General features: G+C 37.9%; 2 protein-coding genes across 2 annotated transcripts in view; both read right to left on the reverse strand.

Annotated features, from left to right (window-relative positions):
* LOC104834725 (chromosome unknown open reading frame, human C15orf40) overlaps window positions 1-219 on the reverse strand; it is a 4609-nt gene extending 4390 nt beyond the window's left edge. The window contains exon 1 of the mRNA XM_010572287.1: window positions 134-219. Coding sequence (XP_010570589.1) covers window positions 134-219 — 86 coding nt within the window. The remainder of the gene's footprint in view (window positions 1-133) is intronic.
* Window positions 220-451: 232 nt separating this feature from the next.
* BTBD1 (BTB (POZ) domain containing 1) overlaps window positions 452-17189 on the reverse strand; it is a 17186-nt gene continuing 448 nt past the window's right edge. The window contains exons 2-8 of the mRNA XM_010571926.1: window positions 10186-10342; window positions 9484-9589; window positions 7705-7902; window positions 7250-7442; window positions 6615-6702; window positions 2258-2404; window positions 452-1363 (exon numbers count right to left, since the gene is read on the reverse strand). Of these exons, the coding sequence (XP_010570228.1) occupies window positions 1205-1363; window positions 2258-2404; window positions 6615-6702; window positions 7250-7442; window positions 7705-7902; window positions 9484-9589; window positions 10186-10342 (1048 nt within the window). The 3' untranslated portion in view covers window positions 452-1204. The remainder of the gene's footprint in view (window positions 1364-2257; window positions 2405-6614; window positions 6703-7249; window positions 7443-7704; window positions 7903-9483; window positions 9590-10185; window positions 10343-17189) is intronic.

The raw sequence follows: 17189 nt of genomic DNA on the forward strand, positions 1-17189 counted from the left end.
CAACGCCCAGCCCCGGCTGCCGGCTCGCACCCACCCCCCCGCCGCGTTAGAGCAACGCTTTGCGTGTCTTGACCGAATGAAAAACCTGCGCCCGGGGCGGGGGGGAGAAGAGGGCGCGGGTCAAGATTCCTACAGAGCAGGGGGGTTGACGTACAGGGCTTGTTCTAAAGGCTCTGTTTTGAGACGCAAGACGTGCACGGCCTGCACCGGGGCGGGCATTTAAAGAGAAAGTAGGGAAGAGAAAAGAGGTTTAGTTTGTTTTTTTCCCTCCTGTGTTCTCGAATTATGACTTCGGTACAATCTGGGGGAAGGGTACAGGATTTTGTACATGGAGACATTCTACTACTACACAGTACATATTGCAAGACGCTGAATACTATATACATACATCAGTTGCATCAAATTAGCGTATGCAAGCTGTAAAAGTAGTTGCACACAAATAATCCTCAGTTCCAATGATAAAATAACATCATTACAAGTCTCGTATTCTCATTTTCACATTATACATTTTCTTACAGGCACAGCTGTATATACAGTGGCTATTTCCATAACCGGCTCTATGTTCCAAAACAGCCCTTCTGAATTAAAAGATATTCTGGAAAAGATCTGTGTGTTGCTGAATTTGACTTAGTATTTCTTCGGTGCAGCTGCAGATGCTGTCTGCAGTGCCAAGTCCATTAATTCTCCACGGCTCATCCAAAAAGTCAAGATGATAGCAACATGAATCCAGCTTTGCCGATGTATTTCAAAAAAACATACAGTAGCAATTCATGTCCATAGGGTCATTCCAAGGTCAGTTTGGGAAGAAGTGTAAGCTCGGACCACAGCAGCAGCTTTACTGTCTTTTTAGGACAAGTTGGGGAAAACGTACGCAGTAAGTTCATACTGAGTAAGGATTTTCCAGTTCAAAAAATGAATTTTACTACATGAGAAATCAAGGGGTGAAAATACAAAGCAATTAATCACAAGATACTATTTAAAACAATCTTCAATATACAGAGTACTTATTCCACTTGACATTTCCTTAAGAGGAAAAGCCAAATTACATTCTGCCAATAACAATGCAGAGAAAGTAGCTTTTCTGGTACCTCTCAAACAAGTTACTCCTCACACATTCATGTCATTTCACAGAATTTTTTAACTGCCGCCAATAGTGAGCTGAAGTCCACTGATACACTGACACATTCAAAATGGTCATGTGAAATTACGTATAAAATATTATTTCTGGTATCTGTCCGTCTTCTATTGATGTACCATTGTTGTTACCTGGTGAACTATAAAAGACAAAGCATGTTTTGCTAGCAGTAGGAGATTCGTGGATCACTTTCTTCAAACCTTTTGTCCCATAATGGGAATCAGGACCCTGAAAAACGTCAGAAGAGATTAGCAACTGAATGGAAGTGGGCAGCAAGACCCATAAAATGTTGAAGTTCAAACACTACTGACAGGTTATTTTAGTAGTATAAAATTTCTGTACCCACATCATAGAAGTTATATACAAAATCACAGACAACAGAAGTGCCCTATGTCTAAATAACATAGAAAAAGTTTCTGACAGCAGATTTAAACCACTTGATTTTATCCAACTAGTAAAGAATAAATGTTTTCTAGTATTTCTCCTTCTCCTACCGCTTGTCTATATTTTCACTTAGTTCCCTGCCTCAGCTTCTTTTAATGTGCAACATTTTTTTCCAACCCACTCAACTCTGATTTCTGTGTAGGGGATTATATTTAAAAGAATATTAAAAGATTTTTGAGAAAACATTGAATAAATAAATTTGTCCATAACATTAAGGGCAGACTTTCCCAGAACAAATAATTCTTTCCTGTATTTCAGCACTAGTATATAAAAAGTGATTAAAAAAAAAGCTTTCTGTTTTCTTGACTCTAGTCAGTGGTTAGGATACCCTTGATAAAAGAAATCAAACTTGTATTTTGATAGAGAGCTGCCAGATTAGATATTCTACATAGTGCTTTTGCCCACACAGAACCAGTGACTTCCATGAGGATTCACTCTAACTCTTACATCAAGCCAGAAAGTGGGAAGGCACAAAGGATCCAGTTTTGGATTCCGTGCTGTGGCACAGAAGAGAGGTAGCAGTCTTACAAGTTACTGTGCAGTTTAACTACATCCTTCTTTAGTGCTAAACTTAAAACAAATTCAAGATCTAGGAGACACTTTCCCATCAGAAGACAGATAAAAGAACAACATTTGCATCAAAATAACATTTTCTTCTGTACAGTTAGGCATTCTTACTTTCAACGTTGCACAAGCTGTGTAGCAAACTGTTGGCAAAATCTCTATAGGTTCTTTGAACATAACTCTGAATGTACTGGCTGTTCCATCACAACTAAATCCAGTATCATTTTGTCCTAGTGTTTGATTCTTCTCATAATCAATTATCTGTACAAAAACATGAAAACAGTATTTTTAGGTTTACAAGCTTGAGAAAGATTCTTATTGTATGCATGTTAGAAGATTACAAGCAAACACTTGCCTACTCCACCCAGTTTAATTGCAAGGATAGTGCAATCTCAGAACTGGAAAGTACGTGTAATTTCCTGATACCATTAGGGTTGACCCAGCAGCATGCCAAATGATGGCTTGCAAGTTTTACACAGGCTGTCCAATCTGTGGGCTAGATTCAACACTGCTCCAACCAGGCTATAGTCTTTGCTTGGGAGATGAAGAACAGCTCTTAGACCGTTAGCTTCTGACTTTCATATACTACATATAATCTTGTACTTGGATTTGCTGATCTTCGGACACCTACACAGCCCACGAGGGAAGCACGTTTGCTGGCCGTGACTAATTCAGAAAACAAGTTTTTACAGATAATGTAAGCAGTCAATGATACATTCTTAAAAGAAAACAACAACTTGCGACGCAATGTTTTATACAATTTATTTCTATTCTAGCTTCAGTATAAAAATTACACTCAGACTACATATTATTTCTCTTGCCTTCAATTTTAATGATGAATAGGAATCACTAGCTAAGATGTAGTAATAGCAGATACCTCACTTCTCATTTTGGATAGCAATTCTGATCCATGCTGCCGAACACCTCTTGCAGAAGTTGGATATTAGAGCTTTAGAGTAACATGAACACTTCTCATTATTACTGCGCTAACAAGAATCCTATCAATTTTAATATTTTATTATTAAATTGCCATATAATTTTTAACATTGCATATATGAGATGAAGCCCTATTCTAGGCAAAATGTGCTCCAATTTTTTTTCCCAGCCACAATCAATAGAAATATTAACAATTATAATGCTGAAGTCCTAAGCCCCTTTCACATAAAAGATGTATTTGCAATATACGTTAGCAGTATTTTAAGACAAGCATTAAATGTTTTACTCTCTGAAGCTCTGCTAGTACTGATGCAGGTCCAAGAAGAATGGTAGAAACACAGGACTTACATACCTGTCTGAAAACCATTGTGACAAGAAAGTTTCAGATTCATGAGGAATTGGGGATAGTTCCAGAATAAAGAGAACCTGCATAAGATGGATGGCCTTCATCTGAACCATAAAGGTACATTAGCCTTTCAGTTTGGATAAGAAGCATGTTTTTCAAGTGAATCTCTTGATCATTCCCATTTAATATGCTTTGGTTTGCCTTGCAAGAACTAAACTCTTTTGAGATAAAATAAATCCAGCAAACATGCTGAGGGAGCACACTAAATGCTCTCATCTGCTAACAGGAATTTAGCTGAGAGGATCAAACAACAGCTAGTGCAAAGTAAAAATCCCCAAATACGTATAGTATAGCTGCTAGGTCCTCCGTACCAACTCTTTTGTTCTAAAGATCCAGTCTAGTGCACTATGCTACTCATTTACACAGATGTATAGTTTGAGAAAACCAAACTGATGGCATTTCAAACAGAGAAATTTGCAAGAGAGCTTTTAAATTGAGGAATGTGGAAAAGCCACCAAATTCCTTCAAAACCTCATCTGAGATACATTCTGTTTGGAATATCATAACACAACATTTTCTAATTAAGAGACAGACACAAAATTCCTATCCTTAAGTACAGGATGGTCAAAGAATAGTAATCATCAAATAGGAAGCAGAAGACAAATAAACTGTCATTTAAATAGGATGCCCAGAAATTAACCGAAACAGCAGTTCCAGCACATGCTAGAAGTCTATGAAACAAGATAGAGACAATGGAATTTCTGTCCCTAAATGACGTCACAGATTCTTTCTTTCACAAAATTTGCCACACACCTAATAAATCAATGTGATGCAACAGTACCAGGTTATGAAATACACAGCACAGAGTAAAACTGCCAGTCACAGAATGCTAATACCTTGTTAGAAAGCTTAGAATCAAATCAAAACTAATCTCAATAAGAAAGAGAATTCAAATGGACCGAAATTCCGTACTTAAAAAGGAAAAAATATAGTGCTGGATCAGTATTACTAAAAGACAATCCTGACCACAACATGCTAAGAGAGATCAAACAGGTTACAAGAGCAGGAAATACAATTTTAGTGGTGTCTTCAATTACCCGCTCAGACAGGGCAAATGTCATATCAGGACATGAAGCAGGGGTGACATTTTTAGATGCTATCACTGGCCATTTCATGAGCTTGCTAACCAATTGCTCAGTAGGAAGAAACGCAACCCTTGATTTGGTACTGAGTGATGAGCAGGATCAGATTCAAAATTTCATAATGGAAACACTATGTAACAGTGTTCATAATACACTTAAGAGTCAACACTCCCACGTGAGCAACAAAAGCAAATCCACCACAGCTGTGCTAAATTTCAAAAAGAGAAAAATGAGGAACCTTATTCAAAAGAAGCTAAAAGGAGCAATTAAGAACATCAAATCTTTATAAGAAGCATGCAGACTACTGAAGGACATCACATGCCCAAGTACAGTATCAGTACATATCACCTATTAGGAAAGGCTTGAGAAAAGGGGAAAAAAGCTGGCATGGCTGATCAGCAAAAGGCTATTACTGGAAATAAACAAACAAAAAAGGGCATCCTGTAGTAATATGAAGTTGTGTCCAGATTGAAATAGAAAGGTTCAAACTGACAGATTAAAATGTAAAAAATACAATTTAGCAGGCCAAAAGGTTTAGGAACAGCTATCTGAAAGCATCAAAACCAATGTTAAATCATTGTTTTAACACAGCAGTAGCAAAAAGCCCTATAGACTCTCTGGTGGGCTAAACAGCATGAAGATATAAGAAGAGTAGTAGCAGGATAAGGCCTTCACGTAGGAGCCTGGAGAACAGCAATACAAATAAATCATTTACCAGCAGAAGAAACTGGGGAGATTCCCATGCTGGCACAAGTTTACACCAAACCTAAAATTGAAGCAACTTTACAGAAGAAGTTAATGGTAACAGTAATATACAACCTTCTGCCTAAGACTGAGTCAGTAGCAAACAAGATGTCAATCTTTCCAAAAAGCTCTGGGAAAGGACAAGCCTCTATGCCCCAACAGGTATACCAGGCAAGCCAAGAATGTAATAAATACCCAATCGGGTCAGACAAATGGTCCAATATGCTCTCACAGTGGCAAGAGAAGATGTTGCTGAGGGTTATCACACAAGTCTGGGCTCTCCTGTCCACTCCCCCAGCATCCACAACTGTTCTACTGGGGGTGCTACAATGCACATCCCCCTTCTGTTCCTTCCAGAATCTTCTAGTGGATCTGCTATTGATGAATCAACATGTTCAAATGCCACCAAACTCAAAACAGGGGATCTGCTTCTTGTGGCAGAATGTTTAGTATCCTCTGCATTAAAAAAAAACCCCACTCATCTGTTTTGATCTTCTGCTAGTATCGGTAAGAGTCTCCTAGTTCTAATATTCTGGGGCTTGGTGAATAACAGTTCTGCATTTACCTTATCCATTGCCCTCATGATTTTAGAAGCATTGCTTGCACCTCCCCACAGCCTTCTCCCCTACAAACAGAAGAGTCCTAGACTTTTTAGTCTGCCTTCATAAAGCAGCAGCTCTATCCCCTTAATAATTTTAATTACCCTTTTCTCTACCTTCTAATTCTACTGTGTGAGATTGGGAACCGCACACAATACTCAAGATGTGGGCATACTTGGCTTTCATACAGCAACACAATGTCACCTTTTATCTTGTTTTTGTTATCTTCCCAATGACAGTCACTGCATGTTTTGTCACTGATTTGAGAGCTGTTGATGACAAATCCAAGATCTCTTTCCTGAATTACTAGAAACTTTATTAAAGGACAGACTTTGTGCACAACTGAACAGATTACAAAGCTATTAAATTCCTCTGCAGAAAGCTTACAGGAGGAATTCAAGGTTAGACTGGATAAGTAGCCTGAAGAAAGATTCACCAGGACCTACTAAACAGAAAAACCAAACTGGTCTTGGAAAACACCTATACTGAAAATGATTGAAGGACAGGAGAATACAGCAGAAAGGGAGGAAAGTTTCATACTGTTCTTACTCTTCCCTAGTCGTCCGCTTATGACCACTGTTGGGACAAAACACAGGTTAGATTCCTGGCCTATCAATTGCTCCTACCCAAATATACACGAAACCTCTTGCAAGTACTACAAGTGCAGTTCCTGCATAAGCCTATTTAAACAGAATATACTGTACCTGTATATTAACTTGATAGTCTGTGGGTCCATGAATAGATCCATATAATCCAAATCCCACTATGGAAATTCTTCTATTAACTGTGAACCTAGTAAGACACAAGCCAAGAAAGGAATTTAAACAACTGTGATGGGTGTGTTAGCTTATTCCCAGTCAAGTAGGAAAGACTCCCACTGAAGAGTAGGGAAGTAACCTGAAAATGACATTTATTTTTTTTAATAACACTTTATATTTAGATTTCTATAGTAAGAAAAATGCTTTGTAAGGTATCAGCTTTATAGGTTAAAGCTTTGCTAATCCCAATATATTCAGTATCGCTAAACAAAACAACCAGATTCTTTTGAATATCTCCAAAATAAAAACAGATCAAGAGTTGGTATTTTAAAAAGAAATATGCAGCTAACACCCAATCACTCTAGAATGCACCCAATCCTCCTGAACTTTGTTCTTTGCTACTTTATATTTTACGTGTGCAACAGCCTAAGTTATTTTAAAAAAAAGGAAAAGATCAAACATGCCCCAACAGAACCAGTATGTTTGTTACTGTAACTTATGACAAGAAGACAAAGTTGAGTAATATGTTCCCTTTCTTCCCACACTTCTCTCTCTCCTCCAAATACTTTCAAAAGCCATACCTAATCCGATCACTTGTTCCACTGTAGCCCCAGCGACTCTCCACTTGCTGGAACCTGTTAATGCTGCATTCTTTTCCTCTAAGGCAACATCTTGGTCGGTCAATATAATCTACTTTAGGTTTAGGATTGACAGTAAAATGCAGAAAGAGATTTACTACTTCCCGATCTGACAAGATTCCAGACTGAGCAGGGCCTGTGAAAAGAAAAAACTTCTAAGATGATTTGAAGAATTACTCCAACTGTTGTATTTACACCACACATATTTGCAAACTGAAGATGACAATATTTTCCAATGGCCAGAGCATATTCTGCAGCATGTTTTGCTTTCATTTGTGCATCACAACTTTTATTAGTACGATAGTAATAACAGAATAGAGTGTTAAGCATCTCAACACTCACAGGTGAACAGTGCAGAGATATGGTCTAACAGTAAGACAAAGAACCCCCAAACTCACCTGCTGCAAACTCTTCAATAGTCATTAATGGAAAACGGATTAAGGAAAGAGCTCTGCCAAGGACTTTTTGTTTGTTTCCAAATGTCACAGGCAGTTGTTGTCTTTGACATTCTGCTTCTGCCCAGCGAACAACAGCTCCAAAGAGTCTACTTTCTCGAATACTAAGGGTATCTCTTTCTAGAACTGCACATAATGTGTCTAAAGAAAAAAAGTTAACAGATTAGATCAGTTTTCATCCAAACCAGTAACAGTGCTACACATTCAGTACGCTTAAAATGTTAAGTAACACGAATAACATTCATCTTAAGACATCTTATGTATAAAGAAATCTCCCAATGTTGTATAGACCCCAAACTAAAAAAAATAATTTTCGTGCTATGAAGACAGCATATGAACTTTCTTCTGGATTCCTAAGAGTGTGACTATATATAATCTATGTAGTGGCAACCAGTATCCTAAGGAATTTCCATGGCTAGGGCAAGATCAAAACTGGAAGTGACCAAGTGGTGAATGAACACTACTAAAAAAACCAAGTTACTCATGATGACATGTCATATTCTCATCTGAGTAGCCACCTGCCAATCTGGATCTACTATAAACACAAGCAGCAGTGGTGCACACAAAACCAGTTTAAAGATACATGAAAGTAATCTTAAACATTGACGTATTTGCCACCCGCAAAGCTTGAAGGTGGAACACAGGATGTGAGGCAAGGTACTCTCATGTGTTTTACAAAAGCAAGCTTTCCTGTATTTCTGACTTGTTCTGGCATTTTATGAATAAAAGGTATGCAAAAATTCTGAGTTTATCACAGAACACAAGCCTGAAAAAAAAAAGTGTTTTCATATTCTGAATCTTCTGTCTTCTTTGGGAATTTTTAAATGCCCTGAATATAAGCAAGGGATGTTTGAAGTCATAGAAAATATCATATTGGAAAGTCAAACCAGATTGGGACTTATCAAGAGCAGAAATGAACACTCAGTCTGAACATGAGTTAACAATGACTTTACAATTTCTTTAAGCAGCTGGAATACCTTTCCTCAGTCTGAGTTTTTCACAGACTCCAGCTGAATTTGACTTAGACACATATAGTAACAATGAAATTAAGTAAGAAAATTTGCAGCAGCTACCTTTCATAAAAGATGAAACATAGAAACCAGCAGTTTAGATTTTTTTTTAAACAGATTTCATATATTGTACCTGATCTGTGCAACTCTGAATAGAGAAGTACCACGCAGCAACAAAACAGTATGATTCCTGTTACACACGAAAAACAGGTGTGGATCGCTCAGGGATGAGGCACAACATTCAGTGAGTGAAAACTTTGGCTCTAATGAAAGCTTATAGTGTTGCCACGGTGGGTGCCCCAGGACACTGACACTAATCAAATGGGGACTCAACGCAGTGGAACCCTGCTTGGAAGTGAAGCTCAAAGGAAAGCACTGCAGGGGTGGATAACAAAACTTGCACTGATTAACATTTCATACATATGCAATATCCTGTTTTGCTCATTAGTAAACTCACTGATGTAATGCAGGTGCTGTTGTCCAAATTCCGAGATCTGCAGCTGGACATTGTGTTGGCGCCTGTGCAAAGGTGGGTGCAGATGAGGGGAAAAGTGAACTACGCCACGTTACCCTGACAAGGAGGTAACATGTGCTTGGGACTCTGCATGCTCAGATGGGGGAAGCAAACTATCCTGGGTTACTGTAGCAAGCCTTTTTGTGCCCTACAATTTCCTTCAGAAGTTTAATGCTTAGAACACACAAAGTAACTTACCTATATCAATGTCAGTAAAGCCTTCTGCACTTATTGCATCCATGGTACTTTTGTCTATTGTGTCAAGACAAAGACTAGCAAGCTGAGGTTCATCAAACAAACGAGCCTAAAAAGGTAAAGAAAAACTTCTTAAGCATAAAGTTGACAAACCACTAATCTTAAAAAGCAAGTATTTTTACCATAGTATACATCTAAATTAAAATAGGTTTATTTGTCTAAGTGCTTTTTGTGTTTATACCCTAAAAAGCACGTATATTCTCAAAACAGTACATAATTAAGGAGAATTCACTACATGCAAGTTTTCCTTCATGCTTATGTTTGTAGTTTTGGCAATATAAGTAAAAAAAGTACATATCAAATCCACTATAGTGAACTGAAGCACAGTCTTAACAAAAGACAATTAAAAGATCCATGGAAATACACTGTAGAATAAACTGGCTCCATTTGAAATGTCCCAGTCCATTGCATAGTAAAAAAGAAAAGGGGGGGGGGGGGAGAGAAAAAATAAAAGAAAGAAAAGAAAGATGCCTTTCCTCCACATTAATAAGAAGCTAAGTCTGTAAAAATGCTAACAGAGCAACAGATATTTTCATACATAAATTAGACTACGTGAGAGCAACCCCCCTGTGAAGTAATATTTAGTCATTTCCCTCCAAATACTGATTTTCCTAGTAAATCAAAACTAAGCTTAAATTTACCTACTTGAGTAAGCAGCATAAAGGCATTATCTGCTCGGAGGTGCTTTGTTAGAAAATCTACACAATGTGCTTCCAGGGCTGGGACTGCATACTTTTTAGCAGTGTATAAAGTAGTCATGACTGTTTCTGGACCAATTTGAACTTCATCTGAATAAAGAAACCTAGAAATCAATACACAAATACACATCCATAAAAATGTATCTTGAGTGGGGCAGTCAAGCACAACATAACGGTCTCTTTGCCTTTAGAAAACAGGTCAAAGATTTGCACTGTGAACATGCGACAGTTGACCATGTAGCATTTTTACAAATTAATAAGCTAGTTGAAGGGTTGAAGAAAGAATATTACGTTAACCTAATGGCATACATTTGTTTTAAATATGTATTACTCCCTAAGACTGATTTGGCTGTACTAGTTATACATAGCTACTGAACTGTAAACAACAGCTGAGCTGCAGAATTACTTAACATATGAATGAATGCATGTGCTTTTGATTCACTAGGAAGAGCTGTATTTCTAAATATCAATACATAACCCTCTATGGCTATATTACTGAACTTAATTTACTGACAGTGCACACCAGCTTCCCCACCATGAGGAGAATAGTGTCAAGGACTTACACTGTGGTAACATCTTATGTCAAAATTACCATTCTGTAATGTTCAGAGGAGAAGAAAGGGAGTAATATTCTAGCAGATGACCTTGACTCTTCTGTTCCTGCCATAGCAAACCACTCTGGCTTGCCTCCACTGTTTGAGGCTAGATGATTGGTTGAGATTTTAGCACAAGCTGTGAACCAAAAGACAGAAGCCTCCACCAAAACCAGGAAAAAAACCTGTTTCCTGAGCAGCTGTTATTCGAGACCAGACAAGATAAGATTTAATTTAAGGTTCTGTATGGAAAACGTGACTTTTTAAAAATAACTTTTCTTAAAGGTGACATTGAAGATAATCTTAGTAATATTTAATCAGTTTTTCAGATAATAATCAAGAATAGCCTGTGATTTACAAAAATACATTTGTCCTCAACACACAGGTGATTAAACATAATAAACCACGGCACATTAGCAAATGCAGAAATTCCACAATGAAGACCAAACCTTTCCTTTATATTTTTTAATATTTTTTTCAGAACCTCCTGGAAATGAATGACAAGCAACATGTAGAGACGGAAGGTGTGCTTAGAAGGGTTTTTAAATGTAACAATAAGCAGTTTGTATTTAACAGAAGAAACTTTTGAAAGTAATGGACTCAAACTTGTTTGCAATGTGGGGAGATCTAAGCGATAGAAACCCAAGTAAAGTTTCAACTAAAATTCTTCACTGTTTGTATTTCTTATATTCCAAGAGAACTCTCATTCTTGGTAATTGCTAACACACAACTAAACATGGCATTCAACATTAAATTTGCTGCCACTTAGCAACATGTACATATTTACCATTACAATACTCCAATCTATTCAAATGGCCAGCTTTCATGGCACTTAGGAAATGTGAATGATGCTCTAAATTAATTTGTTAAACTGGATTTACATCAAACAGCTTTTAGAAAGAATGAGTTTAATTAAATCCTAACTTTTTTTTAGTAAAAGTTTCATACAGTTCATTTGGAACTGATTTATGAAAGCTATAAACTATTATTTGTTGATGAAAATGATGGGGTGACTTGCCAGTCATAATCACTGACAAATTTACTTTTAAGAAACTAAGATCTCATAAGTACAGTTTGGTGTACCAAATTGACAATTAGTTCATTAAAGCACTAGAATAGTGCATTTAGATTTGGTTCTAAGATTTTTTAAAAAAACTGTTTAAAATGCCTTAACCTTCTTTGTATGACTTTATAGGAGCTTGGAGTCCAAATCACAGAACAGGTGATCATTAACAGGGTGTAAAAAACCCAGCACTACCATGCAAACTACATTATAAATTAATTTTACCTAATCGTAAAAAAAAAAAATTTAAAAAATCACCAAGTTGTTTTTGGAACATGATTATGATTTTATTCCTAAAGTGTGTCCAATCTGAAGCCAACGAACTGACACACCAGAGGAGCTTATCTGGCTTGTGGTTCACTTTCTACTGCACCTTCTTAAGAACCAGGGTGCAGTCCCAAACTGCAGTTTTCTGACCCTTGCTTTCCCAGAAATTTTGCAGGCTGTTTCCTCATATGATCAAAAACCAATCACATGGCCAAATGACAGGAATTCAAATGTGGCAACAGTGCACATACATGCACATTTTTCATTCATGTGAGTTCCCTGAGCTACAGGATGCCTTTTCATCCCACGGAGGACACGTTTGAGGCTCCATGTTCCAATCCCTCCGCTGCTGTATGGCTGGATATACATTAAGAGTCACTCCCAACTGAAAGTGGGTCAATGATAAACTAACAGGATTAATTGACTGAAGTTCTGACAACTACAATTTGCACAGCATCTCAAGCACTAACTAAAACATCAGTGTGTTATGAACACTATTTTCAGCACAAATCCAAAACATAGCCCCATGCAAGCTACTCTAAAGAATTTAACTCTATCCCAGCCAAATCCAGCACATTCGCCACCCTTTACGGTGTACCATTTACATCATGCTCAGGTCCCACACTGTCGCAACACATCCTCATTAACCACCCCCTCCCCCATAAAATGTCTGTAAAATGTACATAAATATCCATAAAATGTTCATTGAGTTCATTTGGTCTACAACTTTGGGCTCCATCTGTTATGGTATTCACTCAGGACAGGAGAGGTGGTGAGTTGCATGGAGTTACTGGGCACTATTGACCTCATTATCTGTTTGTAGACATTGATCACCCCAGGGCCTAACAACTCATAGTTACAGAACACATAGTTACATACTTTGAAACTGAGAAAAATCATGACAAGCATCACAGAATCACAGAATGGTTTGGGTTGGAAGGGACCTTAAAGATCACCTAGTTCCAACCCCCTGCCATGGGCAGGGACACCTTCCACTAGACCAGGTCGCTCAAAGCCCCATCCAACCTGGCCTTGAACACTTCCAGGGATGGGGCATCCAGGAAGTGTCGAAAGTCACACAATCAGTTTTTCGTGTTTAATACTTCAAGTTTTTGACAATGCCAATACTTTTCTGGGATTTTCAAAGCCAAACAGTAGTCTTCTGCAAATACTAAAAAGTGTGAATTTGTGAAGTTAAAAGGTAGCTGTAAAAACTATGAAAACCGGTGATAAAGTACATTGCTCTAGGATGTTGTATAATCCTATTTCCCTGAAGTATATGGATGGATGATCATGATGTATTCATCTACTCATAAAAGAGGAACTCTAGGTGTGTCTTCTCTCTAAAAATCCCTCTGCTCATGTGCCAAGAGCTCTGTCTCTGTGTTAACTCTCCCATTCATGGCATGCCTGAACTAGCACACCTTTATATTTATACCACTGTTCCTCCTCCACTTAACTCAGTGGGGCTCAAGATCACTTATTCTCCCCACCCCCCCCTTCCCTCCTCTCCTTCCCTTCCACAGACTTACAGAAACAACCTGCTCTTTAGATATTGACTAATTTTATTGTCATCCAGGATGGTGTGTGTGTATCTGCATAGTGGGAGAACACTTTCAGTGACCAGAACAAACAATTTTTTCAAGTGACCACTTGATCATTTGTTTACATAAGCCTCTCATACATTTTATGCCACTTTTCTTTCCTCTCAGCTTAGCACTTCTTTCTCCTCTAGTCTTAGCATCTTCCCAACAGCTGAAATACTTTCACCGTTATAAAAGCACACAGGAATCTTCTTCCAGTTAGTCATGATTACCCCTTTATTTACTGCTCGCCAAAGTCCTCTGCAAAGACATTTGGAAGATGAACTGCTAAATTTGTACCATGTCGTCACCTTCCTTTATACTATGATCAAAGGACACATTAAATTACTGTAAAATGTGAATGAAATTTTAAAAAATCTTACTAAAAACAACAAAAAAGAAAACTTAAAGCAGAATCCTACTAAGACAACTTTAATTTTCTTGATCACTGCTATTCAATTTGTACAGACAGAAACACAGGGAAAAAAAAGCACTGTTTAACTGGGATGCAGATTCAAACTTTGTGACTTCGATATTATTTCAGCTCTTAAGGATTTAATCTGTCAAACTACTGAAGTAGTCAGCTGCTTTTAAAAAAACTCCTCTGTCTCATGCTCAAAAACTCTTCAGGCAAGAGGAATACGGGATGATAATCCAAAACACACACCACAGTCATTTCTAAGCCTTTGAGCTCGGCCAATTGTCTTCTAAGAAAGTTCTCTCCCCTTCCCCAGCCAATTTTAAAAGGCTCCCCTTTTCCCATCTTTACAGTTAAGATTTTAGCCCACAGACAAGGAGGACTACCCAACTTTCTCTAGGGGAAAAAAGAAACCCTAAAATGCATTACTGAAATTGCAGTGGTACTATTAATTAAAAGTTTCAGGTCATTATTTTTAAATACTTTAACTCTACAAATTTATCAGTTTAGAGTCCCCTGTCAGAAAAAGGTAACAACCGAGCCGATTTTAAATTGTGTGTGAATACACCCAAAAGAAAATTCAAAAAACAGATGTCACATTAACTTGGTGACTATCAGATGTTTTAATAGTTCAATTTCTAACTAGTTTTTTCTTCACCATAAACATAATTCTTGAACTACCATCTACTTTGTGATGGAACATTAACACTGATGAAAGTTGACATCATAAGACAGAGAAATGACACTCAGCTTTACTGCACAGATACAGATGGAACTAATTTTTTAAGAGAATCGGAAAGTTTTTCATCAGAAAATCTTTTCCTTTGGCTTTAATTTACAAGTAGCATTTGTCAGTAGATCTTTATGAAACACATCAACTACAGATAGGACCTAACAAACCACGTGAGTAAATAAAATGGAAATGAGCTGTGGAACATTAAATGATTAGTAAATTATCCCTAAAAGTTTTTGCATCACTTAAACGTTTCCTTTACCTTGATGTTCATTTGCTATGTGCATTCAAAGATCCCAACATAATTTCTAGCCAATACACCTGAAATTGGCCCTTGCAAAGATTAAAGAAAGGTCCTATAAAAGGCAACCATTATTATCTGACCAATTTACTAACGATAGATAAGAGAGACCAACAGTGCAAGGTATAATTCTTGCCCCTTCTGGCCAACACCAGGAAAAAAACCCAGGTTGTCTTACAGTTGGTATACTTAACAAACAGTGTATATGAGCGTGGAAGAAGTCCAGTACTGGTCTGTATTATAGAAGTTCTCCTTAGATATGTTTTTAAGAAGGTGTTGCACTGTATATTTATTCCAATGTAAGATAAAAAAATATATATAATATCGAACAATGTCCTAAAAAGCTGCCATGAATTTCATACCAAAGACGACATCAAACCTGAGATGTTTCAGCAGTTCATCAGCCTGGTGATATTTAGACAAGATACAAGTATAATCAGTTTACTTACGTAAGTCCCCTGGCCATTACGTACTAGCAGCTCTACCAACACAAGATGGCTTTTGTTTGCTTCTAACAACATCTCTTCATTCACTTCTACAGTTTTCAAATACCATCCTTCTTATCTTAGAACTCTCCTGTTTCCGTGTTCATATTTTTACCCAAACTTCTCTCACTAGATTCACTTTTCATTGTCCAGTGTTTTTTCCACATATATATAGACAAACACATGTATGTGCACAGTCATCTACTTTTAACCTTTGAAACCATTTTGCTTGACACTTCCCTCTATCTCCCACTCTGCTACACAAACTCTTCACTTTGCCACTCTCTCTTTGCCAAGCATCCACAAAATAAATACAGTTCATTTGCTAATGGCAACAGAGAGACATCACTGCTGCTGCATGGTGGTTTGTTGTTTGTTTTTTTTTTTTCAAATCAGTTGCTGCAACTTCTGTGTCCATGATTACTAAAAAGACTAGGTGACTCTTCTTCTCACTGTTCTTATCTGTTAGGCCTCAAAACACAGAGAAAGTTGCTAAGACTTTGGAGCTTTTCCCATTACAGAAAGCCTCAAGACACTATATATTTTTTCCAGGCAATAATACTACTTGTTTCCCAAACGTTCATTACAGAAATCTGTTTCATATATTTTATAAAGGTTTTGCCTAACAGAGGAGTTTCTTTGAGAAAAACCTTAAGGTTAAGCAGTTTAGTCATATTACGACACCACAGCCCGATGCACAAAGAAATGATCAGTAATTGTTTCTATGAACACCATAAGTTTTATTTACGACTACAGTGAGTAAAAAGCAATGGTAGATCAGCTCATCAGTTTTGTGAGCATGAGAAGTAGCAGATCCTCTTGCACCCAAATTAGAAATCACTAACCTATTTTACATACTTTTTGCCATCACTGCACTCATGGTCTCCCTTGGGTGGTTTGTGTGTAAAAATCAGTTACTGCCTTCTGCTGCATGTTCACTGTCCACCCAAAAGTGTCTGAAATAAGTGTGATTACAATGGCTATGCCTCTGCTAAAAAGATACAACAATTTATTACCACTGCTGAAAAAGAAAAGCTAACAGTAAGATGAATACAATTTCAAAGTAAGTATCAAATGAAAGGAAAAGCTTGGTACAACAGCCTCTGTCCTTTCTTAGTCATTATTAGAAGGTGGATGGAGAGTTGCAACACTCAGAGCAACCACTAATTCCCACCATCTTAAAAAAACTCCACGGAATCAAAAAGCCAAACCAGACCCCCACCACTACCAAAGTACTTTTCTGAATGGACAATCGGCTGCCCTAAAATCAAGGCGCTTCCCTCGGCAAAAAGGATGCAGGGGAAAGAGCAAGACGGAACCAAAGGGTGTTCGCGGGGCGGTTTGACCTTGCGTGCCGGCCCGCAAGGTGGTTACGCGTTTTCTCTGCATCTCCCTCCACGGACAGGCCCACGGGAAAGGAAGGGCTCCCTGGGGACGGCAGCCAGGAGGGGCCGCGGAGCGAGGAAACGACACCAGCGGCCGAGCGGGGCCCCACGGCCCGGCCCGGC

The sequence above is a fragment of the Haliaeetus leucocephalus genome, unplaced genomic scaffold (assembly GCF_000737465.1).
Source record: "Haliaeetus leucocephalus isolate CR32 unplaced genomic scaffold, Haliaeetus_leucocephalus-4.0 Scaffold339, whole genome shotgun sequence".
Classification (NCBI taxonomy): Eukaryota; Metazoa; Chordata; class Aves; order Accipitriformes; family Accipitridae; genus Haliaeetus; species Haliaeetus leucocephalus.